The sequence below is a fragment of the Galleria mellonella genome, unplaced genomic scaffold (assembly GCF_026898425.1).
Source record: "Galleria mellonella isolate WM207_F2 unplaced genomic scaffold, CSIRO_AGI_GalMel_v1 utg116, whole genome shotgun sequence".
In the NCBI taxonomy this organism is placed as follows: domain Eukaryota; kingdom Metazoa; phylum Arthropoda; class Insecta; order Lepidoptera; family Pyralidae; genus Galleria; species Galleria mellonella.
The window spans coordinates 3,857,802-3,884,356 of NW_026441978.1; the positions used below are offsets into that span (position 1 = coordinate 3,857,802).

General features: G+C 34.9%; 1 protein-coding gene across 1 annotated transcript; it reads right to left on the reverse strand.

Moving 5' to 3' along the window:
- Nucleotides 1-200: 200 nt before the first annotated feature.
- LOC113510586 (probable aconitate hydratase, mitochondrial) lies at nt 201-26,063 on the reverse strand. The gene is made up of 16 exons (XM_026894043.3): nt 25,851-26,063; nt 25,463-25,543; nt 25,186-25,323; nt 23,555-23,746; nt 22,782-22,968; nt 21,627-21,713; nt 10,561-10,739; nt 9,948-10,070; nt 8,980-9,177; nt 5,977-6,096; nt 4,522-4,702; nt 3,924-4,073; nt 3,096-3,297; nt 2,086-2,304; nt 1,372-1,501; nt 201-804 (listed from the first exon to the last, which is right to left on the reverse strand). The coding sequence occupies exons 1-16, from the start codon at nt 25,881-25,883 to the stop codon at nt 664-666; spliced, it is 2,361 nt and encodes a 786-aa protein (XP_026749844.1). The 5' UTR covers nt 25,884-26,063; the 3' UTR covers nt 201-663.
- Between the last annotated feature and the right edge of the window lie 492 nt (nt 26,064-26,555).

The following is a 26,555-nucleotide window of genomic DNA, read 5'->3' on the forward strand; positions in this document are numbered from 1 at the left end:
TTAGAGTTCTACTCTTTTTGAAGTTGATTGAAAAAGGCCATATTTGTAATTTTTGCCAAAGAGAGATATTTAAGATTTTATTGTTGAACAATTGTTTCAAGATATCTGGGTAATTTCTCCTTTTCAATTTTTGGTTGCTTTTGTTATGATAATGATTATAGCTGTTACTAAAACTTATTAATGGAGTAAATAAAAGATAGTTATTTATATAAGTAGATTTAATTCCAGGTAAATATTATTTACATAAATAATATAAAACAATTGATTCATGTTCATTCATGGGATTTACAATTCATTTGAAAGGAAAATATTGAAACTTACCACTAATTTCTATCTTTTGTACTACCCTAGCAATAGAAGATTCACTGCCGCGGCTGTATCGTCCGAGTTATAATTAAAATGTGTTGAAAACAAACATCTTTGACAAATATGGTAACATCTTGCACTGGTCTTGGTAACCTAACCTACCTAAGTAGAAAGGCATGAGATTCTCATGTCTTTTGAATACAAAAGATTGAATACAAGTATACAATTTCATTTTCTAGCACCTTACGAATATTAAGTTATGGCTCATTGTTGCTAGTTACTTAAATTACCCTAATAATATGGGGGGGTGTAACACCAGTGCAAGTTTTATATAAGCTTGCTAACGCGTCTGGGTGTTCACTTGCCAGCTGCGATTTCCTTCATCCTGTTCAGTGCAGAGCCAGCTTTGAACCACGAGATCTGTTGTTCGTTCAAGGAGTGGTTTAACTTGATGCGTTCAGTGTTGCCATCTTTGTGTTTGATTTCACAGTCGACTTGCTGTAAAGATAAATATTATTTTTAGTTTGGATGAATAAAAGAACTAGTTGAATGATGCGTAATGTTGGTAGATATACATAGCCACAAACATTATGTTAAATTTGATATCGTATTAAAGTCAGACTAGTGACAAATAAAAGAAATTATAAAATTTCGTATTAAGTAGAAAAAAATAATATTAAGTGAGGCAAGACAAATTTTATACCTTTATGTAAATTTTACGGCTTTGGTTAAATAAATCTTAATGATGATTGTATATATTTCAAACAATCGTGATATAGTGACAACATATAGCCGTGTGGCTTTCCTTTCCTTTCTCATGGCTGTCGTAAGAGGCGACTAATGGAATTTAAAAATACAAGAATGTGTAGCAGCATCGCTCTTAAAACGTCACCAAAGTCTAACTGCGGTTGTCAACTCGCCTGCCAAACTAACCGTGGTAAATACTGGTAAACTACTTCAACGAGGTATTTGAACTATTTGAACGTAACATCTGAACAGTGGACAGTAAATGGCTAATATAATGATAACAGCGGATGACTTTACATATCAGCAAACAAGCATTACCTTGCCGGGCGCGAGGCTGTTCAGTCCTAGGAGAGAAATTTTGTCCGTTGGCTGGATTTTGTCGTAGTCAGCGGGGTTCGCGAACGTTAACGGCAATAGACCCTGTTTCTTTAAGTTGGTCTCGTGAATCCTGTAATGATGTGAAAATGTATTATAATATACATATTTATTCATACGCCAAGGAAAGTAAATAGATAACAGGGTAGTGAGAGTGTTTATTCATAACTTGCTTTAACCATTGTCATAAAGTAGGTAAATTAGCTTTTTATAATAAACAGTAGAGTTCTTCGCAAATAACTTGAAAGCTTTTGTATGTAAAGTTTTTCCGTGTAAAGCTCACGATAATAGTGTTCAAGAGATAAAGTATATTTTATCTCCAACCTTTATAGTATGTGTAATTTCATAATGATGGAAAGTGGTAACCGTCGCCTATAGACATGAGCAGTATCGTGGACATAACAGAGTATACGGTTTCGCCCATGATACCCTCTATGTATTGCCATTCCTGAGGACTCAGATGTTATTCCTTTTTACCCTGTAAATTCACTGCCATATCCCACCCTTCAAACCGAAACACAGCCATGCAATCACAACCGCATAACGGTAGAAACACGAATGGTACAGAAGTACCCAAACAAACGACTTTTGTACAAAATCTCCCTCTAGTATTGTGTTAAAGTTATATAAGTGGCGATGATATGAGCGTCGTGTTACCTGGCGAATGACTTGACGATGATGGCGCGGCCACCAAGGTGGCGGGGCTCGAGCGCGGCATGCTCGCGAGATGACCCCTCGCCGTAGTTCTCGTCTCCGATGACGACCCAGGGAGTGCCGGCCGCTTTGTACGCGCGTGCCGTCGCGGGTACCGGTCCCCACTCGCCCGTCAGCTGGTTGCGCACTTTGTTTAGCTCGCCGTTTTCAGCGTTTGTGGCGCTGTAAGATAGGTATGTGGCATAGATATAGAAGATATATTAACACTATCAAATATGTTGGTTATAGTTGGATCATGAGGTATATTTTACTGTCAAATGTACATTCTATTCATTACATGATCATATGTTTTTTTTTTTCTAGTAATTCATACTATTTTATAAGGTTTTTTTTATTTCTTGTTGGTAGCAACTCTGTCCATTTTTTTTATTATAATCTAATTAATTGCACTTGCAAAATTTTTAATGTTATAAGTAAATATCTACTTGTTTAATTTGATATTAATTAAATGTACAATTTAAATATATTTGTAACTATAAAACATACATATGATCGACAATATGATCATAAATATATTTCCTTTAAAAAGGCAGCAAATTAATCCATTGCTAGAATCGCTATTGCTACAGTTTTCATGAAATAAAATGAGATAGCATTCAGCGTCTAATTATTTCTTATACTAACACTAGCTGACCCAGCAAACGTTGTTTTGCCATATACATTATTTGGAGAATATTTTTTTAGTCCATTAAAAAACAAATATTGGGGTGGGTCACCCTTATCATTGAGTGGTATGAAAAATATATGTTGGCCGATTCTCAGACCTACCCAATATGCACACAAAATTTTATAAAAATCGGTAAAGCCGTGTCGGAGGAGTTTGATAACAAACACCGTGACACGAGAATTTTATATATAAGATTATCCAAAATGTATCTTTTTAAAATACATATACACAGAAAACAGTGTGTTTTGTAGGTGAGTGTAAGGTCATCAAAATAAACGAAACTTACGTGATGAACATGTTGTTGGAGATGTTGTCGAGATGTCCACGGTACTTGAGCCAGGGTCCGGCGGCGGAGATGTGATCGGTGGTACACTTGCCCTTGACCTTGATGAGGATGGTGAGGTCGGTGAGGTCCTTGCCGTTCCACTTGTCGAAGGGTGCGAGCAGTTGCAGCCGATCAGAGGTGGGGGAGACGTCCACTGTCACCTCTAGTAATTGGAGATAGGAAATATGTTTAATTAATTTAATTATAAAAAGTACTTTATAAAAAAAATATTTAATAAATTGAAAAAGTTTTATGTTAATTGTTTATGTATTATTTTCTAATATTATTAATTTTGTCTTGTTTTTAAATAGTCGTTTAAAAATATTACTAATTATTTTGATTATCTGTATTTCAGTACTATTTATTTATTTATTTAACTCTTTATTGCACCATAAATAAAAATATACAATGACAAGTGAATAACTCAAATATAGTGAAATACAGTAACATAAATACAGATTGAAATATACACATAAAGGTACAAAAGACGGTCTTATCGCTAGGGCAATCTCTTACAGACAACCTTTATACCTGTATTTCACATATAAATTAGCTAAATTGATTATAATGAAATTTTCAGATCCACTGAACTATAAATTTATATATTGGCTAATATAAATGGCTATAAAGTTTAAAAAAATCTTTCCAAAATAGTTTATTAAATAAAAATAAAATAATGAATTGGCATCAGTAAGACCGTCTTTATGGACTGGTCAATAATTTGTTTGTTTACATTTTAATACAGTTCTATTGAAACATACGGGCTATGGTCACACAAATAATACTAACTGGAGCCGTCTGCGGGCGGGTGTTCGTATGTGTCCTGGCCGGGGTCGAATCCCTTGGCGGGCAACTCGTCGGCGAACGGGTCTGACAACTTGAATTTCTTGCCGTCAGAGCCCGTCAGCTCGTCCGTTACCGGGTTGAAGTCCAGCCGACCTGCAATGCGAATTCTAGTAAGTCCAATGTAATACTCAACTGGGTATAAAAAGAAAGTTGGTTTAACAAAGTTCTTTTTTCTCATATACCAAAATTCGTAATTGTGTTCTAATGCTTTGAAAAAAGGTTATCAATTCTAAAATATTGATTTTAAAACGTTAATTTCCATTATACTAACTCTTTTATGTTACTTACAAACAGAAGCAAACACAGTATTGAGTGATCTTGTGTAGACCTAGCTCCATAGTATGATCTAGGTATTCAGCCATTTCGAGCAAAAAATAGTTTATTTCAAGGAAACTTAATGATTCTCATTTCTATTAAAACAATATATATATGCTATTCTTTATATGTAGTTACTATGTCAACTCATATTGCCACTTGAATCATTCGCCCGACATGAGGGCGATGGATAAATTAAAATATTAGTAATGTTTCGAGAACTCACCAGCCAGAGACAGAGCGGTGACAAGCTCGGGGCTGGTGACGAAGCAGTGCGTGGCGGGGTTGGCGTCATTACGACCGGTGAAGTTCCTGTTGTATGACGTTACGATGGTGTTCTTCTCGCCCTTCTTCACGTCCTTGCGGTCCCATTGGCCGATGCAGGGGCCGCACGCGTTAGCCAACACCTAGACAGTGAAATGTCGAGGATAAAGTATTTTATATACGTGGAAATTGTCTATGAATATTACTGGCCATTAACACGTTCTTTTATGTGGAAAAATAAATATTGTGACTTTTCATATATTGAAATTAGTAGAGCGATTTCAATTAGGATGAAAACGAAATAATATAAAAAAGTTGTCAATATTGTATACTTACGTGAAAATTATCAAGAAATATTACAGGCCATTAACATGTTTTTATTTTTATGTAGAAAAAAATATATTGCGACTGGGTCATAGATAACTTTAAACATGGAAGATTCTTTCAAATTTTTAAATTAGAGAGACAATTTAAATTGGTTTCAAATCGAAAATGCACAAAAAGTCGTCAAATATAAGGTAACACCCACTTGGCGTGTTCAAAATTAACCTTTTTACATATATTATAGTTTTTTATAAAAAAGAAAATTGATAAACAATTGATATAGAACAAAAAATACATACAATACTTCAAGTGAACAGACGACAATTTTATTTTACAACATTAGTTGTAAAATAAAATAATAATTATTAATAATATATACAAAACAAGAACCAGCACATTTTACAAACATGGCGTAAATTCGATGGATTTCTTATTGGATCTTAATTACACTCCTCGCAAAAATTAAGGGAACATAAAATTTTTTGAAATTTTTGGGTGATTTTCAACAGGCTGTATTTCAGTGAAAAATAATCGTACAGGAAATTTAAAAAAAGGGTTTTGAAGCTTGAAAACTCTAGTTTTCAGATTTTTTAGTGAAAAAAATTTAGAAAAAAATTATTTTCAGCTTTGTTTAAGAATTGCATGGAAACCGGAGCTCAAAAAATTTTTTCACCAAAAAATCTGAAAACTAGAGTTTTCAAGCTTCAAAACCCTTTTTTTAAATTTCCTGTACGATTATTTTTAACTGAAATACAGCCTGTTGAAAATCACCCAAAAATTTCAAAAATTTTTATGTTCCCTTAATTTTTGCGAGGAGTGTATTACGTCAAGTCATCTCGCAATATTAATTTTAATTTAAAGTCATTATTTCCTTTTATAACTGCACTTGTAACTTAAATGTATTTAAACTGATATTCATTATTTTAAATAATCCATTATTATTTAAAATTAAATTGCCTAGAATAAGTAAATTTGTAATTTTAGCATTAAAACACCCTATTTATTATATGTGTAACATCCTCAATAAAAAGTTAATGGATTTTAAAGCTAATTTATGGAATAAATGGACATAAATGACAAACAGTAGACTTACAGTGCCTCCGAAGTCGCGCAGTGTCTGCGCAATGCCGTCTCTTTCGATGGTGGCGCGTACTTGTTCAGAGCCGGGTGTCACGTTGAATGGAATTTTGGATTTCACGCCATGTTGCAGTGCCTGGAAGCGTTATAATTTTATTACATGAACAAATTAATCAGTCATCGACTATTCCTTAAGAATCTAGAGAAAAACATTCTAATTGATCATCTTTCTTGATTGACAATTGCCATGTATATTATTTCATCTCCACAATAAAGAGGAAATTATACTAATAGTTAATATATCGATTGAATTTCCATCAATTGAACTTCAATCGAAATTGTCAATAATGAACATTGACAATTGGGATCAAATTAAAAGGCGCCATTTCTCTAAATATAAAATTTTTATTTGTGGTAATCTCATCATTTGTATATTTATTAAACATTTCCGAACGCAATATCCTTCTACCCTCCTTACCTATCCATATTCCCTATCAAATCTGGGATCACATTGGGGGGTAGATGGACAAAATCAGTCTATAATCCAACTGCGCGTCGAGGTGGTCAAGTTCCGCCAAGATCACGAAAATTCTCCGCCAGTTGCGAATTATTCTATCAGCCGCGATCTCCGCGCAACATACAGTGATACTTAAGCAAATCAACAAAAGTATTAAAAAAATGTATTTATTGGAACCATAAAAAATTACAACTGTAGGGTAGTGTACGATAACAGCCACATTAGTTAAAAATAACTGTGTCGTGGCTGTCAACGCCCACCTCCTCAAGGCAGAGGCGCTAGCGTTCCAGTAGAATAAATAAAATTGTTAATTAAACAAGAAAAAGCATGTACCTACATGTAGCACATATATATGTGCCCAACATACATATAAATATTTAGACATTAAGTTTTACATTTTATTATTATGTTATTATATTATATTAGTTTAGTTATATAGCATGCAAAGAAACTAGTATAAGTTATATAGTATTTGGAAGTAAGTGTGTGTGCGTGTGTAAGTGTTGGATAATTTGAAGATTGAACAAGAACGCGTACAAAGGTCCTACACGCGGGGACTACGTGAACCAGGTTCGTTCTTTACCCTTCTTTTTATCCACCAATTTGATATCTCAGTGGAATCTTTATTGCTATAGTTTTGTTTAGTTAGTATTGTTATAGTTAATATATCAGGCAGTGAATAGTTATTTGGTATAGACTAAAGAGAAGTCGCGGTATACAGCTAGTAACCCGTGGTCGTATTGCTGTATCGAATAGCTTCTTCCTCAATTAATGAACTAACAAATGGAAAAAGAGTTTTACAAATTCGACTAGTAGTTTAAAAAATTAACGCGTTAAAATAAATTAACATTTCCGCCTTTTTGTACTAGTACAAATATACTCGATCGTTAATAAATCGCTTAACAAAGTACAATTTTAACCTTGAGTTAAAATTAACTTCTAATTAAGTTCCTAATCTAATCTAATTCTGAGAAGAGGCTAAATAAACAATTTTATTTTATTTCGACAACATGTTAAAAAAAATGTAATTATCTTTATTTGTGTAAACAATAGTCATATACTTTAAAAAAAAAAAAAAAAAAAACTATAAAAGTGATTATTTGTAACGAATGTGGCAGAAGTGAACAAACTGCTGTATCTCTTAATTTCTTTCATTAACTGTACCTTCCATTGTATTAGTTTTTTTATGCAACTTAGAATGGCAAACAAGATGACGGCCCACCTGATGGAAAATGGTAACCGTCGCCTATAGACATGAGCAGTACCATGGACATAACAGAGTATACTGTTTCGCCCATGATACCCTCCATGCGTTGCCATTCCTGAGGACTCAGATGTTATTCCTCTGTACCCTGTAAATTCACTGCCATATCCCACCCTTCAAAGCGAAACACAGCCATGCAAACATAACTGCTTCACGGTAAAACACTATTGAGACAGAGGTACCTAAGTAAACTACTTTTGTGCCAACTCTCCCTCTGGTAAGTATATTGACAATAAAAATTTGAACGGAACCCTTTATGTTCGGTTACAAGTCAGAATTGGCGACATTTTTTATCGTACGTCATAAGCAACGTTTTATTGCCGCGCTTGTTTATACATAGATAACTTTAACGGATCTACAGCTCTCGTTAACAAATTATGTCACTGATATCAATTTTATATTCCCATATTATAGATCTACTTAACAATCTTTATATTAATTAAAACTATAACTAAATATATGACGTAATAGGTGTATGCATATTATATCACATACCCAAAGTCCATTCTAGAAATTCAGGCTAGTTTTTATCTAATTTTAACCAAATCGTATTATTAGGGGGGGTAAGGAATTGTTTGTGATGCGGTCTATGAATCCCATTGCTAGCAATACACTATTCTTATCAGGCGGACTTCCATGTGGTCCCCCTTGTAGTGGTACGCAAACGAGTTGAGTAAACACTTATTCATTGAAAAAATAAATAGAACAATTTGTTACCGGCCAGTATTTAACAAATTATTAGTGGCCAGTACGTGAACATGATATTGCTACGCCCCTGGAAACCATTGTGCTGATTTCCTGGTGTATTCATCACGATGGGCTAACTGACCTGCTTTTTCATCTCACCTATCATCATCCACTGGCCCGCGTATACCATTAGCGCAGGGGGTTGCCATTCCATTGTCAACCATTAAAAAAATTGATTATTGACTGCTGTATGGTCCTGGCATGGAATGGGGCACCCTTCCTTTCCCATAGGTGTCGTAAGAGACGACTAAGAGGATTTAAAGGTCAAGAGATGAGCAGCAGCATTCCTCTTGAAACACCATCAAACCTAACTGTAGTTGCCAACCCGCCTGCTAAACGTGGCAACTACTGGCAAAATCTCCTAATAGAAAGAGGCCTATTTTTAGCAGTAGATAACGGTTAATATGAATGAAGAAAATGTATTATTAATGAGAGAGGTTTTGACGTATACAAGTTGTACGTAACACAAGTAGTAGCAATAACGGACTAACCTCCTTGACGATGCTGGCGCACCGGCCCATGTCTTCGTATGAGGAGTTTGTGCAGGAACCGATGAGACCAACACGGATGTCGAGCGGCCAGCCGGCCTTCTTGGCCTCCTCGCCGAGTTTCGAAATGGGATTCGCCAGATCCGGTGTGAAGGGACCGTTGACGTGGGGCTCCAGTGTCGACAGGTCAATCTCGATCAACTGTAATGTTACAAAAACAGTTATTTTTAATAAAAGTCTAAGGCTGTAAATACACTAAGCATAGACTATAGACTAGTTTTTTTTTTAATATTTATGCGGGATAAAGGAAGTAACCTATACAGCTGATGTATAAAAATGTATATTGATAAAGTAATCTCAATTTTACTGATATAATAAAATTGTAAATGGTTGAAGTACATGTAATAAATTAAAAAAAAAAAAAACATGAAATGACTATTATAACAGGAGTACTATTATAACGCCAAAGGAATATTTTTTAGATTTTTTTTCTGTCTGTCGTTTGTTTCAGCATCACGCAAAAACTACTAAACCAAATTTAATGCGATTTTCATAGTTGTGTTCCTATCTATCCCATTTGAAGATATTTTTAGGTCAATTATTATTTTGTCTAGATTTTCACTATTTTAAATAAAACCAACATTCACTAATTGAATGTTAAAATTTATTTAAAAACATTTCCAGATTTTATTTTCATTCATTTTATCCATATATATATATAAAAGCAAATTGCAAGTAGGTTAGTAAATAAAAAAAAAATACTATTGTCATACTAGATCCCTTATAGGAGAAAAGAGTTCCTAAGGCTTTTATTCTTACATACATACATTCATTGAACGAACGAAAACTCTTTATTAATCCCTTCAAAGATTAAATTTATTCGAGAAATTCTTAACTTATCAATGTCGAAATATTCTTGTTCTAAATTTAAATTCATCGTTCATATGTAATACGAAGTTGTGTCTTATTACCTCGTCATAAGGTGCTTTTGGGTCCGGTGTGAGCAGATGTTTGTAGCCGTTCGCGCTGGATGCGACATTCTCGCGGCCAGTCGACTTCAAGTACGCTTCCATACGCGAGTTGTAGGGGAACACCTGTGTACACATTTTAAACAATTTAAAATAATCACCTTTATTTTATATTTAAATGTCTTTGTGTTTATCTTAATATTATATTTATATATAACATTTTCCATATTTTCCACATTTTCCACATTTGTAGTTTCACTACTGTATCCCACTTATCACTGCAGTTTGCAGAATAGAGATACAAACAGACGACTTTTATAAAGTTTATCTTTGAAAGCTCCATATGCATACATTTCAATATATTACTATGACTATAATAATTAAATTGTGTTCCACAAAGAAATCCAATTTTATTGTGACAAAATCAATTATTTACTATTGTATCGATTATGATACAATTTCTGTGAGGACTAATATTTAAGCACATCCTTTCAGATAAAAAAAAAAAACAATCAAATCGGTTTACAACTGACGGAGTTATGAGGTAATAGCCAATAAAAAAAACATAACCGAACTGAGAACCTTTTTTTTTAAATTGGTTGAAATAAATACTAACGCTGGTGGTAGCTCCGATCTCAGCGCCCATGTTGCAAATGGTAGCCATTCCTGTGCAGGATATGGAGTCGACACCGGGTCCGTGGTACTCCACGATGGCGCCGGTGCCACCCTTCACGGTGAGGATGCCGGCCACCTTGAGGATCACGTCCTTGGGACTCGTCCAGCCCTTAAGTTGACCTGGTGAAGATAGAGAGGTGTGTTAAACTGGTAGAATACTCCGAGATGACTAATACGAGAGAAAGGTAGTGCTAATGAGGACTAGCGGCTATACTGCTAACAGTAGACCCTGTCAGGTCGACTTCCACATGGTTCCCACTGGAAACCAACGTTGTTAAATTCTGGTGAATTTACTGACGTAACTTCAATATATCATCCCTACCTAGAAAGAATGGTTGACCATCATGCATCCCAATTTTCACATTTATATTATAATTTTCTGTTATAGAAGTAGGAAGTTACATTTCTGTTTAGATTTTTTAATTTAATCTTTGCTACAGGCATAGTAGGAAACCAAGTTTTAGGCGTTGTCGATTTCTGTGATTGATCTTAATTTTTACTTTCAGGTTTTTTTTTTTTATGTAACTTAGAATGGCAAACAAGCTGACGTTCCATCTAATGAAAAGTAGTAAACATCGCCAATAGACCGCCCATGATACCCCCATGCGTTGCTAATCCTGAGAACTCAGGTGTTATTCCTCTGTACCAAATAAATTTACTGCCATATCCCACCCTTCAAACCGAAACACAGCCATGCAAGCACAACTGCTTCACGGTTGAAACACGAAAGGGATAGAAATACCAAAGCAAAGGGCTTTTGTACAAAGTCTCCCTTTGGTAGACTTGTTTTTAGATGTTTACGATTGAAAAATATTTTTGTGGTCTACCTTTTGTCATTAATTGAAGGTTAATTAAATAATTAATGGAACATTTTCTTATCATGGATTTTACCCATGTAATACAGTTATCGATGTTGATAAGTTGTTTATTTGGAATGCATACGTAGTTATTAAGCATGATTTATTGGTTTATATAATTAGTCAGTTCTGAATCATATTTTTGTTAGATAATAAAAAAAAGTATTTCGGGTTTTTCTTCTTGTACATTATGTTAATTAACGAAGTCCATTTCTTAAAACAAATGTTAGTATTCATTAATAGGGGTTTTAAATATTTTTTCGATTTTGACGTTTTATACTTAATACAAAAACTCTATTATATATATAATATAATATAATATATAGATATGATCGAAGTTAATCCAATTAGATTTTATATTTTGTGAATCCTGGATATTCCCAATACTATAATTTTACTAGTATTTTTATATACTGTAGAGGCAATGACCCCGATCTTTTGTCTGGCCTTTAAACCAGAATAGCTCGTGTTATGAAAACAAAAACATCTAAAAATTCGGATACAGAAATCAGGATAACAAGAGTTAAATATATATAATAAAATGTTTTACATACTACTAGTGACCAGCCCCGGTTTCACTCTTCAACAGCTAGTTATCGGTATAAAAACTATCTTATATCTTAAGTTGACACAAACAATATACATTTATAAATTTACATAAAAAATCGGTTAAGCAGTCTCGGAGTTTAGTGCGAATGAACATTGTCATACGGAACTTTTATATGTTAGATATTTTATAATATATAAAAAAAAACCTATATACATATAAGACTAGCGGTGTCACCACCACTAGTCACACAACTAATGGAGATGGCTTGGTCACATACACAGGTGAATAACAACATACAAATCGCATAATATTCAGGGTTTGCTGGAAGAGAACTCTTACAGAGTTAAGCTCGCCTGTTGTACATCTTTATTTTATATATATTATATGTTGTAATTTTTTGTGGACAATAAAGAATAAATAAATAAAATAATATACTGTTACACCCCTCATGCCCTTACTAGCTTGAACCATTTCATGTGGGCTTCCTATAAATTAATTTTGTACGGATTCCAATTGTTGGGGGATTCGGAGAACTGTTGTTTCCATAGATTTTGGTCACTGCGACAAACATGGCGATAAACATATTTTCGTATTTTATCTTTTGTTTTATAGTAAAAAAAGTGTAATAAATTTGATTGTATGAACTCATTTGTTAATTTACGCGTGTCGTAAATGGTTCAAATAAAGTGTTTATCTATCTATCTATCTTTTTGGTATTATTGATGAATTACAAAGAGTTTGGGCTGTCGATGAATATACAAAACTAAATATGATACTATTTACATTTGACTGTGGTTTTTTGGGTGTGTTTATGTAGTACTGAAAATAAAGTCACAAAATATGGCGAAAAATTACGAACTACGAATGGACACGGGGCTACTTCTAGTATAGAAGGTTCACTGCAGCGGCCAGACTTTGTGGTATAGTATCATCAGCATGTTAGCCTTTTTTTCTTCTTCTTTTTTTTTTGATTGAAAATGGTATGGTAACCCCGCCTGCGCTAACGCTGGGATACGTTGGCGGAGCACCAGTGAAGGGTGATAGATGAGAATGAAAACAGGCCAGTAAGCCCATCATGATGAATTCATCAGGAATTAACCATGATAGTTTCCAGGAGGAACAGCGAGGAGGTCGACTTGGTTGGGTATATTGCTAGCAATGGGATTCTCAGTCTCAATTACTAACAATCCCTTTCCCCCATTATATTAGCCTTTAACTGTCCACTGCTGAACATAAGACTCCCCCTTGAGGTGGTTTTACCGCAGCTGATAGGCTTTGAAGATGTTTTAAGATGGACGCTGCTGCCCATCCCTAGTTCTCTCTTAGTCGCTTCTTACGACACCCACGGAAAAGGTAAGGGTGGCTTATTCTATGCTGTAACCACACGGCGGCATAGTATAAATCAATAGAGATCATTTTAATATTTTATAATGTAGTGACAATAATCGAAAAGGGAATGTTGCGTTGGTTTAGCCACTTGAAGAGGATGGATCAAAGAATTACGAAAGAGATTTATAGAGCAAGAATGAATGGAGACGTTGGTAGGGATAGCCCTAGAAGGACATATGTCGACCAAATAGGTAACATGTTGTAAAAGGGCGAAATTTAAAGTACCCGTAACCGGAGAGCGTGTATGAAAAGATTGATGAATGTGGAGGAAGCGAAAGAAGCTTGTTTGAATCGAAGCATTTGGCGTTTCATTGTTTCTGCCGACTCCAATGGGACACAGGCGTGACAGATTCATATGTAAACGTAATATTTTATAAAGATGAATTATATAAATACAGTAAATGAAATTGACTGCCCTCATACAGAAAATGAGTTGATTTTTATCTGGCATTGACCGCGATATAGTTTTGTTGACGTTGGCAATGGTAAACAACGTGAGAGATCAGCAGATGGCATGTGTCAACTGTTAACGAAAACAAAAAAATACAACCGATGTACATAAAATACAAAAATTTTTAATGTGACTTTTTTGGGGAAATAGTTTTTTTATGATATGGTAAATCCGCCTGCACTATCTGTGTACACTGGAGTGGTCACAGTGAAGGATAGGTGAGCAATGAAGTTACATCGTGTACATCGTGATGGATTCAGTACGCTAGTTTCTAAGAGGACCGCTTGGAAGTCGACTTGAGAGATTATACTCATTAAGAACTGGCATCCTCCATCACTGATAATATCATATATCGTAAAATATTTATAAAATGATAAAAACTACCATCATCATCATTATAACTATGGGTTGCCGGGGGGAAAGGGATTGGTAGCAATGGAGTTTGACAGCCCCATTGTTAGCAATTTGCCCTATTAGATCGACCTCCACGTGGTTCCCCCTGGAAACCATCGTGAACAATTCTTGTTGAATTCGTCACGATGGGCTAACTGAGCTATTTCACCCTCACCTATCATCCTTCACTGGTGTCCCGCCGGTGTATACCGTTAGCGCGGGTGGGGTTACCGTTCCATTATCACCCATTAAAAAAAACTATGGGCTGCCAATTGCCAAGTTTGGAAGATGAGTCGGCAAACGCTATCATGCTTTGATGATTTAAGAGGGAGTCTGCTGCCCATTCCTCGACCTTTAAGTTTCCTTAGTCGCTTTTTACAACAGTAACGGAAAAGGAAGGGGTGAACCATTCTACGCCTCGGCCATTATTTTTCCAAATATTTGGTATTAAATCGAACATACAAGTAGATTTGATGCTATCAATTTTCTTTGTAAAAATATACTTATAGATACCCTTGATACTTATTTACCTGGAAACGTTGGTCTTATCGAGAAATTGTCTATTGACGTAGTGTTGTTATATAACGAAATAAAATTTACACGTAGAATGATAACGATGTTACTAAAAAGTATAATAAAATAACTTGCTATTTTCTCGAATTTATGATTGTATATATATATATATATATATATATATATATATATATATATATATATATACATACACACACACACATAAACCCAGTCCAATACAAACATACTTATGATTGCAAATGTTTGTATTGTGCGGGAATCGAACCCGAGACCATCGGAAAATAAATCGGCATGTATGTTAAACCGCTAGACCATCAAGAAAAGTGAATTTTTTTTAAACGATCCACATTTTTTTAATAGATAATAATGGAATGGTAACTCCGCCCGCGCTCACGGTATCACAGATGAGGCACCAGTGAGGGATGACAAATGAGGATGAAAAGGCAGGTCAGTTAGCCCATCGTGATAAATACACCTGAAATTCAGCACAGTGGTTTTCAAGGGGGGATCATGTGGAGGTCGAGCTGATATGGTATTATAGCAAGGGCTTGATAGTCCGCACTACTAATACTCTCCCCCACCCCCCGCTCCACGATCCAGATTTATATAAAAATGACAAATTATGAAGTATTTACCATCGATGATGTGCATCATATTCTATTAGAGTGTCGTATTAACACGAAGGAAAGAGAAGAATTCATGCGCCACTTTAACTTAAATAAATTGAATGTTGGTCTTATTCAAACTATGTTAGCTGAACTTAAACCAGAAATTTTTGAACATCTCTGTAAATTATTGATGCCCATTAATTCTTCTCTTTCCGCGTCTAGGGAAGGTAGATAAAGTTTTGTTGGAGAAATCAGTTCAGGGTACAATAGGACTGATAAACCTGAAGAAGGTAAAAGCCCTTAAAATATTAAAAAAAAAAAAATGTAATTCGCTCTATCAGTTGTCACCGACCAACAGCGGTCAAACATAATACAAGAACAGTATGAGTACATATAACATTACAAAACCAATAAAAAAAGGGGTGAAAGGCTTTGTTAAGGGTCCTAACAGCCCCATTGCTAGCAATACACCCTTATCAGGCCGACCTCCACGCGGTTCCCCTGGAAATAATCGTGGTTAATTATTGTCAAATTCTTCACCATGGGTCTGCCTTCATTCTCACCTATCATCCTTCACTGGTGCACCGTCAGCGTACATCGATAGCAAAATTCGCAGGCGGGATTACCATTCCATTTATCACATATTAACCAATGAAAACAGGGGTAAAAGGGATTGTTAGCAATGGAGCTTGACAGCACTATTGCTAGCAATATGCCCTATTAGGTCAACCTCCACGTGGTTCCCCCTGGAAACCATCGTGAACAATTCTTGTTGAACTCGTCACGACAGGCCAACTGACCTGCTTCATCCTCACCTATCATTCTTCACTGGTGCTCCGCCAGCGTATCCCGATAGCGCAGGCGGGGTTACCATTCCATTATCACACATTAAAAAAAAAAATACAACAACACATTTCTGTTGTTGTTTAGTTCAATTAGAATGATATCAAACGCTCAAGTTACGGCGCCGTCACACATCTATAGGATGATCGTGTTGAACGTTGATCAACCTATTTAGTCGACATTGACCAACGAACGGGTAAAACTGACCCATAAGCATTATCTTACAATCTTACATCATACATGTTTCTTTCTTAAATACTATTTATTAATAGATAGATAGATACTCTATTGTTTCCTCCAAAAGATTACAATAGTAAACTTATTATAAAAATAAACAATTACAAGAAATAATCACTATGAGAAAACAATGTGCGACCATATCGCTAAAAGCGATCTCTTCCAGGCAACCTTTGGATGGAGAGCAGTAATTATAAACAATACTACTACAATACTATTCTTTTACCAGAGGGACACTTTGTACAAAAGTCATTTGCTTGGGTACCTCTGTCCCACTCGTGTTTCTACCGTGAAGTAGTTGTGTTTGCATGGCTGTGTTTCAGTTTTAAGGGTGGGATATGGCAGTGAATTTACAGGGTACATAGGAATAACACCTGAGTCCTCAGGAATGGCAACGCATGGAGAGTATCATGCGCGAAACAGTGTACTCTGTTATATCCGTAGTACTGCTCATGTCTACAGGCGACGGTTACCACTTTCTATCAGGTGGGTTGTCAGCTTGTTTGCCATTTAAAGTTGCATAAAAAAGCTATATTTTTTCTAAATTGAAACACCATTGTCACGAAGATTGTCTTGCTTCCTAGCATAGACCTCCCCTAAAGCTTGCCACAAATGTGATCTCGCGTCTTCTTTCTGCATGTAACGTCCACTATGTTTTTTATGCCATCCTCCCACGATACTATCTCTCTTTCTTTTGGATACCACTCAGTTACATCCTTAGTCTATTTATCCTTTTTCTTCCTCATCATACGACCATTCGTTCTCCATTTCAGTTTTTCAATGCAATATGTTACATCCATAATGTTCGTGATTGTACTTATTAGAATAGACGCCAGTTATGTTCTCATACAACACATGATACGTATGCATTGCGTCTGCGCATATCATATACGTTTTAATCATTCGAGTTAGAAATGATAGCGATACTACACCTAGACTAGTAAAAAGCAGGAGGCTTGGTGTACCTACTGGTTCGAAAATGAGAAAAAAAAAGATATGAAATTATGAATCTCCATGTAAACTATCCTTGAGAAGTTTACATGAAGTTTTAATGACGTCTAGCGTTTCATACACAAAATAGTTCACTACATTCTGCAATGTCAGGGTCGCGCAAGGTCAATGTGCTCTTAGTGAAATGACGACGGTGGAGTACGTCTATTACGTAATTTTAGTCATTATGTATAAACATACCTAACATGTAATAATGTATGTATCATCACCAACTTCATTATCATCATCATATCGGCCCTTAACCATCCACTGTTGAACATAGGCCTCCCACATAAAGTAGGTTTTGTCAGTAGTTGTCACGCTTGGCAGGCGAGTTGGCAACCGCAGTCAGGCATTAGAGATGTTTTAAGAGGGATACTGCTGCCTGTTCCTCGCCGTCCCTTAATCGTCTTTTACGACACCAACGGGAAAGGAAGGGGTGGCTTATTCTATGGCGGGATCACATAGCCATTATCTTCATCATTATCATATCAGCCTGTCCACTGCTGAACATAGACCTCCCGCATAATTGGGGTTGCCAGTAGTTGCCATGTTTGGCAACCGCAGTTAGGCTTTTGGTGATGTCTTAAGAGGGACGTTACAGCCCATCCTTCGACCATTAAATTCCTCTAGCCACCTCTTGTACCTCTTGTACTTGTACCACCACACCTACGGGACAGGAAGGGGTGGCCCATTCTATGTACGGTAAATGTATGTATATAAATATCAAGTTTTTAGTTTGAAATGCACCATATATTACTTTTAACTAACATCTTAACACCAGGTCTCTTGCGGGGTAGACAGAGAGTATCTCTAAATCTCAATAAATCCATAACATGCTTGCATCTGTTATTTAATAATTTATATATAGGTGGGTTCCACTCAGTGTTGCATGACAAACAAATTTTATTCGAAGCAACCGGTTTCTTAGGGCAAGTAATCCGGTTAAATTGTATTCCAAGTTAGCTACTTAGACCGGTTACATTTGGCACATTTATACTAATTTTAGAGAAATGTGAAAAAAAAAAATCTTTGTAGTGAATTTTCATTGTAAAATAAAGGGAGGAGGAAGGTGGGAAAGAGGGGGTAATGGAACAGTATGGGTTATAAAATAGTCATTATGATTGCCGTGTGGTCTCGGCATAGAATGGGCCACCCCGTCCTTTTCCCGTGGGTCTAGTCAGAGGCGACTAAGGGAACGTAATGGGTAGTAGCGTCCCTCTTAAAACATAACCAAAGCCTAACTGCGGTTGTCACGGGGGAAAGGGATTGTTAGCAATGGAGTTTGACAGCCCCATTGCTACCAATATGCCCCATCAGGTCGACCTCCACGTGGTTCCCCCTGGAAACCATCATGAACAATTCTTGTTGAATTCGTCACAATGGGCTAATTAACCTGCTTCATCCTCATCTATCATCCTTCACTGGTGCCCGCCGGTGCATACCGATAGCGCGGGTGGGGTTACTATTTCATTATCATCCATAAAAAAAAAACTGCGGTTGTCAACTCGCCTACCAAGCGCAGTAACTACTGGTAGAATCCGCCTTATGGGAGAAACCTATGTCCAGCAGTGGGCAATTAACAGCTGATATAATAATAATAAATACAGTCATTCTTCAGTGCCACACACCATTTTTATGACGTCACAATTCTGATGAAGTCAAAGGTGTGTCATTTTATGGGCTGAGATTGATCTTATCCAAGACGTGAAAGAAATATAATAACATATACCAGAGATAACGCGTCTGCTATCTCTTACATATCTACGTCCTTCGATATTTCTAGTTCGGTACGCCTGATAACGGTGCAGGTGATTTATAATAATGACTAGTCATGACAACGTTATCAAATCCACTCTTATCAAGTTGATATTGTGAAGGAAATTTCACTTTGTTTGAATTTATTTTAGGGGCTTAAATATGTGTAAAAATGTGATAATTGTGTTCTGGAAAGTCGATCTTAATTTCCATTCAGTAGCCAATGAATGGTACAACCACATTTCATTGGCTACTTTGAAAAAAAAAATAAAGTACGTGTTATTCAGAGGGGAAAGGGATTGTTAGTAATGAATTCTACCAGTTCCATTGCTAACAATGTACCCTATCAGGTCGACCTCTACGCGGTTTCCCCTTGAAACCTTCGTGGTTAAATCTCACAGAATTCTTCACAATGGGCTAACTGACCTGCTTTCACCCTCACCTATCACCTCTCACTGGTGCCCCGTCAAGCGTATACCGATATCGCAGGCGGGGTTACCATTTCATTTTCACCCATTAAAAAAAGTACGTATTATTATATGCTTACTCGCACTTATCGATTCTTTTGCCTACGTAATCCTAAAAATAGTATCGGGAAGTATCATATTTGTTTATTTGTACAGATCAGACAGTGTATTCCACAAATAAATAGATGTGGAATATATATATTAACGGTTATATTTAGATTTGATTTCGTCGCGAGTCTAGCCAGAGTCAAGGCTACACACACGAGTGGACTATGTACCGATTGCGAAAGACATAGAACATTGTAGATAGTAAGTAGGCCAGGCGAACTGAGCAGAAATTTAATTATGGCTATGGATTCGGATGTTTTTTATAACCATAGTAATTTACAACAATAATGGTAAGTGACTACCGCCGACCATAAGCATCCGCAACACCGAGGAGGAATTGCACGTGTACGCAGGCCTTTTAAAATACAATATACTAATTTTTTTAAGGTTACGATGTCGTGTCGTAACAATGTGAAACGATAAAGGAATATAAACAATTACATTTTGCTCCGCCAATTATAAAACACGATTATGTATTTTCAAAAAATGTCGACCGAATTTATGACCTATATTGTATGTAGTCGAGGTAACGATCGCAAAACTTAAAAGGGATGATTTCTGCAACACAGCTAATAACTTGCCATTCAAATTTAGATTTTATGTCGTGTGTTGTATGATACAATTTAGAGTAACAAATTATCCAACGGTATGGTGGTAGTACTAACAGCAGCAACCGTTGGGTATTTCATCTTGTTATTGTACAGCCGATCAGCATTCGGAATGCTAAGATATAAAATGTAACGTAGAATGGCGTCAGTTGGCCCACGGCCATTATCACGACCCACGTGTGTACTATAGGCATGGATCTATATTAGATACTATGCAATATGTTGGATAAAAATATACTTATAGACCGATCGCTAACAGCAAATTTTGGAGGAGGGATGATACAGGTTGGTTGGTCCATAGTAACCAATTCATAAAGGATTAAACAAGATGGTTTCTTTTGGGAACCGCGTGGAGGTCGACCTGATAGGGTAAATAAATAGCTGTAGGGCTGTTTAGATCCCATTAGTATTAATTTTTTCCCCCTCGGTTCGACTGTACTCAATGAATTTTAAACGCATTTGACACGTTTTTTTTTTTCACTAATTGCTTTTACGACTGAGAGGCACTTTGCCAATGGTAGAATAGCGAATATCGCACGTGGCAACTAATGCAAAAGCGCAGTTTTTTAAGTTGGCAAAATGCCAAACGTTTGATTGGAATCTTGTAGCAACAATACGTAAACAAAACGGACATAGGGGAAACAATAATAATGGAAAACAACAAGTAATTCGTTGCGCCGCTTTCGAAGTTTTTGTTTTTATTCTCTTGTTTCACTTGTAATTAGCCGAATCCTGCGGTTCTGCCCGCATGAATCCGTACATAAAGTATTATCCTATGAGCTAAGTTAGGACCTATCCGTACGGAAAGTTTCATTCAAATACGTTCGAAATCGGTCCAGCTGTTCTCGAGATTTGCGCTTAGCAACACATTCAGCGATTCATTTTTATATTATAGATTAAAATTCAATTTAGATGTTATTATATTAGATATCTATTTACCCTAATATTATAAAGATTTGATTATTTGTTTGTTTGTTATGAATAAACTTAAAAACTATTCAACTGATTTTAAAAATTCTTTTATCTATAGAAAACTATATTATTAGCAAGTAACCGTAGACTTAAATATAACATAAGAAAATGATATTTACTCGTGTGAAGCCGGGTTGGATCGCTAGTAAATAATATAGACAATAATCTATCTTATAAATTATTTTTACGAAATAGATCTTTACATTAAAAATATATATATATATATATATATAAAAACTTACCAGTCAGCTTGACACCGATGACCTTTGGGCACTTAAGTTCCCACGGGATATCGGCCATCACGTCGACCGCGTCAGCGCCACCGACACCTGTGCATCATTGTTATCATCAATTTTACAATGTTTTTTTTTTTTATAATTTTTAAACATAGACAATGGGTGCATTGTCTATGTTTAAAAATCAAAGACCTTATTTTTGTTTAAGGTATTTTTTATACCACTGAAGTGGTAAGCATACGGTCCACCTGATGGTAAACGGTTACCGTAGCCGTTATAACGCCTGCAATATCAGGGGTATTTAGGTAGTCAGAGGTATTTCCAACCGACAATGTTTGTTACCTCATAACTCAGTCAATTATAAACCCATTTGGAAAATTATTTTTATATCTGATAGGATATAATTATAGACTGGTCCGATAAAAATTTTATCAAAGTCGGTTCAGTGGTTTTGTTTTTAAATTAAAATAACTGGTTATGCCATAATAGAAACCTGTTTTTTTTTTTAATACAATCCTAATTTATATTGTCTGTTTACGTTATATTGAATGTATTATATAACACTCGATCTATGAACGTTTTGAAGAGTATTTTTTAACAGACAATAGAAGGCGAATCTTTTTTTTTTTATTCTACTTAGAATGGCAAACAAGCTAACTGTCCACCTGATGGAAAGCGATAACCGTCGCCTATAGACATGAGCAGTACCATGGACATAACAGAGTATACTGTTTCGCCTATGATACCCTCCATGCGTTGCCATTCCTGAGGACTCAGGTGGTATTCCTCTGTACCCAGTAAATTCACGCCATATCCCACCCTTCAAACTGAAACACAGCCGTGCAAACACAATTGCTTCACGGTAGAAACACGAATGGGACAGAGGTACCCAAGCAATCGACTTCTGTATAAATACATCCCTCTACATATACATGTCTACAAGAGATGGCTGTTTTACATAACTAGCACTGCACTTAATGAATTTTTAATATAATTTCATATAGAAAATGTATTTGTAAATCTGGGTTACTCAAAGGAATTTGTCAGATATTGCTGAGTAATGAGCATGTTTGAATACAAAACATGCCTATCACCATCTCGTGAGTAAAAAATATGTAGAGTCTATTGAATTAAATAAACATATAATTATAAAATAATTACCGATGCAAAGTCCACCAAGACCTCCACCGTTGGGTGTGTGTGAGTCAGTGCCGATCATGAGTAAACCAGGGAATGCATAGTTCTCCAGGATAATTTGATGGATAATACCAGAGCCTGGTTTCCAGAAACCAACTCCATATTTTGCTCCAGCTGTCTCCAAGAACTTGTATACTTCTTTGTTAATGTCCTGATAAAGTGAAATAAACATTATAATAGACTAATTACAAAAAAGATAACTGTAGTTTAGTGTTTTAATGGTTTGCAACTACAACATCCCTAAAAGCTTTCCTATTAAAATTTTTGGTTAACTCTCTGACGATGATAAACACCTTTATCAAACTAATCACAAACACAGCCGAAGGCTCATCCTCTGTTACAGAGGACTGTACAATTTTCAAAAAATATTCAATTAATTATTTACTGTAATTATGTATGTAATTTTCTATTTGTAAAGCAATGTCTACTGGAAATATGCATTTCATTGTTGTATTTGACAATGTTGCGGTTGGTTAATAAAACTTATAATAATAAAAAGAATTCTTTATTTGCTTATGACTACAATACCCAATGGGGTAGTCAGACTCATTTGTCAAGTGGTGCTGTCACCAGCGTTTCAATTTAATTAATTAATTTATATTATTTTATGGGAATATGAAAAATAGTATTGTAATATTGAAATAATGGTGATAAAGACATTCAGATAAAAATATTTTTCATTATATTTCTATGTATTTGAAGTAATTTTGAAATTTTCTTTAAAGGACAAGCCATACCTTAGCTCTGGCTAAATCCTTATCGCCACCGATCTGCGCTTCGATCAAGTGGTCACAGTGGATGGTGGATGGGACAGCAACTCGAGGTAATCCAGATGAGATGAACTGCAACATGGCCATCTGTGCAGTCGCATCTTGCATAGCCACGCGGTCTGGCCGAAGTCGGAGGTAACTGGTGCCACGTTCAATTTCCTGAATGAATGATAATTTTTATTTATGTTTCTATAGATTTTAGAAATTTTTACTTACATCTCTTTAAGGTGCATGTAGAATGAATCTCATTTTTTTATATTATTATTACTAGACCATATAATAGTATGATTAAAGGCCATAATAATATAAATAAAACTATATAGGAAAAGAATATAATAATGATAAAAAAGCAAATAAAGAATAGAATGCATTTAATGATTATTTGTAATGAATTTAAATGAAATCAGGCTGAATCAAACATTTTCCAGATTTGATGTTTTACTATATTCAGATATTCATTATTATTATTTTCAACAGAATCATAGTATCTTACTATGACATTATCATACTTACTCTGACAAAACCTTCAAAATTAAGACTGATCGGGAATGATAAACATCCTTTTGTTTGTTAAATCCCCATTAACTAATTATAAATATATAGAAAGTTAGAACAAGTTTTAAAATAATATTCATAGGTAGTCTGTTGTAATTGTATGTACATATTTAAAAAAAAAGTCACAACAATGCTGGAGATACTTAGATCTTATCATATCATTGACAAGTGGTATTACAAATAAATATGTTTATTTATGTTATATATCATGTTATCATATTACTGTGAATTTAGAGGCTAATTTAATGACCTTATACAATATAATTATATCCTGTTAGTATAAAAACATTCAATAATAAACAGCATTATAAGTATTTATTAAAGAATAACATTATATAACATATAAACATCATATATATATATATTATAGAATAATATTATATATAAGTTACATTTAAATATATATGCAATCTTTTTTTTGCAACTTAGAATCGCAAAGCTGACGGCCCATCTGATAGAAAGTCGTAACCGTCGTCTATAGACATGAACATCATAGAGTACAATATGACACCCATTATTCTCTTCATATGTTGCCATTCTTGAAGACTAAAGTGTTATATCTCCATATTTTATCATTACTTTTATTAAAATTTCGGTTGGTATAAATTAATTGTTTTGTTGGTGTTGATTGATGGCATTTGGCAGGATTTTAATATAATCATTATAAAATTATAGAATAGCATAATGGTAAATAACAATGCTCATTGTCAGAGTGATAAAAGTCTAAACAGCTTGAGGTAGACCAAAGATTAACATTATAGTGTCACTTTTATGTGGAACTCAACAAATAATTGAGGTATAATTCAGAACTGGATCTAAACTAATTTAAAATGTTCTCAAATAGTGAATTCATACAAGATTATGCTTGGGAAATGATTAATACAGAAACATACTACTGAGTTACAAAGGTTATCAAGTGTTAATTTATAGAATTATCAAGTGCCAAGTGTGAAATACTAATGTCAAGTTTTTCACTAATAATTATAGAAAAATTTGGATGTATAATATAAAATATAAAATAAAAGTTCAATATAATTACTTACTTGTCCTTTCGGGTCATCTAAATGTGAATAGAGGACCTTCTCTGACAAGGTCATGTCACGACCTAGCCTCTTTTTCACAATCTCCAAATTTTGTGATAATTTCTCGTAGGGCAAGGGAGCTTTGTCGAACCTCGACATCTAAAAAACATCATTTACCATTTAAAAACATCATTCATAACATAGAACATAAAATTTTCTATGCTTCAATGATTACATAACAGTATTGTGTTATCACTGAAAAATATCCATTAAACATATTTTTGAACCGTCCAAGTACCTGGGCCGCCGCGGCGGTAAGAGGAGACACGCTGAAGCATCTCTGCTGAATCTCCAAGAGTACTGCTCTCGTCCTGCCACCCTGAAAACATCACGTAAGTTAATAAACCTATGGAAAATAACCGACCGCTGTCACATCGGTATTTACTACCTATTATGTGAGATGAGATAACAGAGATACGAGGATACTAATCATAACCTACTGGCCTTACGTAAAACTAATTTTACGTGACCAGTTTCATTGGGATTGTATCAGATATATTCAATATATACTAAGTTTTGATAATTCATTTAATAATCTTCATATTGTTATTATAGACTATAGAATGATTAATTTGTCCTATTATAACAGATGAAGTACACGTAAATGTGGAAAAAATATTACTTACCTGGCCATGCAAAACTCTCATACAGTGAGCCATGGTTGCCGGACTAATAAATACTGATAAAATAAGTTACCAATTATTTATAAATAAATTAATTAGGGAAACATGGATTAATAAAACTAATTGATCGTTTCAATTAATCGAATACTGATCAAATAAAAAAAAAAACAAGGATCGACACGACTCACACCCTTCTGCGTAAAAGCAGTTTTGATACTTTTGATTTGACTTTTAGAACTTTTTTGGCATATCTCTTGACTTGATTGTGACGTGACGTTTGATTTGACGTTAACGATTTGATAGAACAACTTTGTCAATTTCCATATCCGGCCTGTGCAGTTGAATTAACTTTGCCTTTTTCGAAATTCAAGAAGGCGTACTTACGATATATTTTCCATCTCTTTTACACTACTTGAGTTGGAAAGAGATGCTGATAAAAATAATCTCAATCTCACTGACTTTTTTACTGTAAAATAATTTTATTAAGATGTGCGATCTTTAAGTTAAAGTTAGTGTAAACCTCTTAATTATTTATATATGCATACGGTCAAAGATATTTTACACGATAGTATAAAATCCATAAATTACATTTTATTACTTCTTTTTAAGTTTTATTACTAAAACTTAAAAATACATGTCGCTTGTCTCACGCACTCAGTAGCGATAACGTATGTATCGATAGAATCATTTGCCACAGCGTTTTTGTTT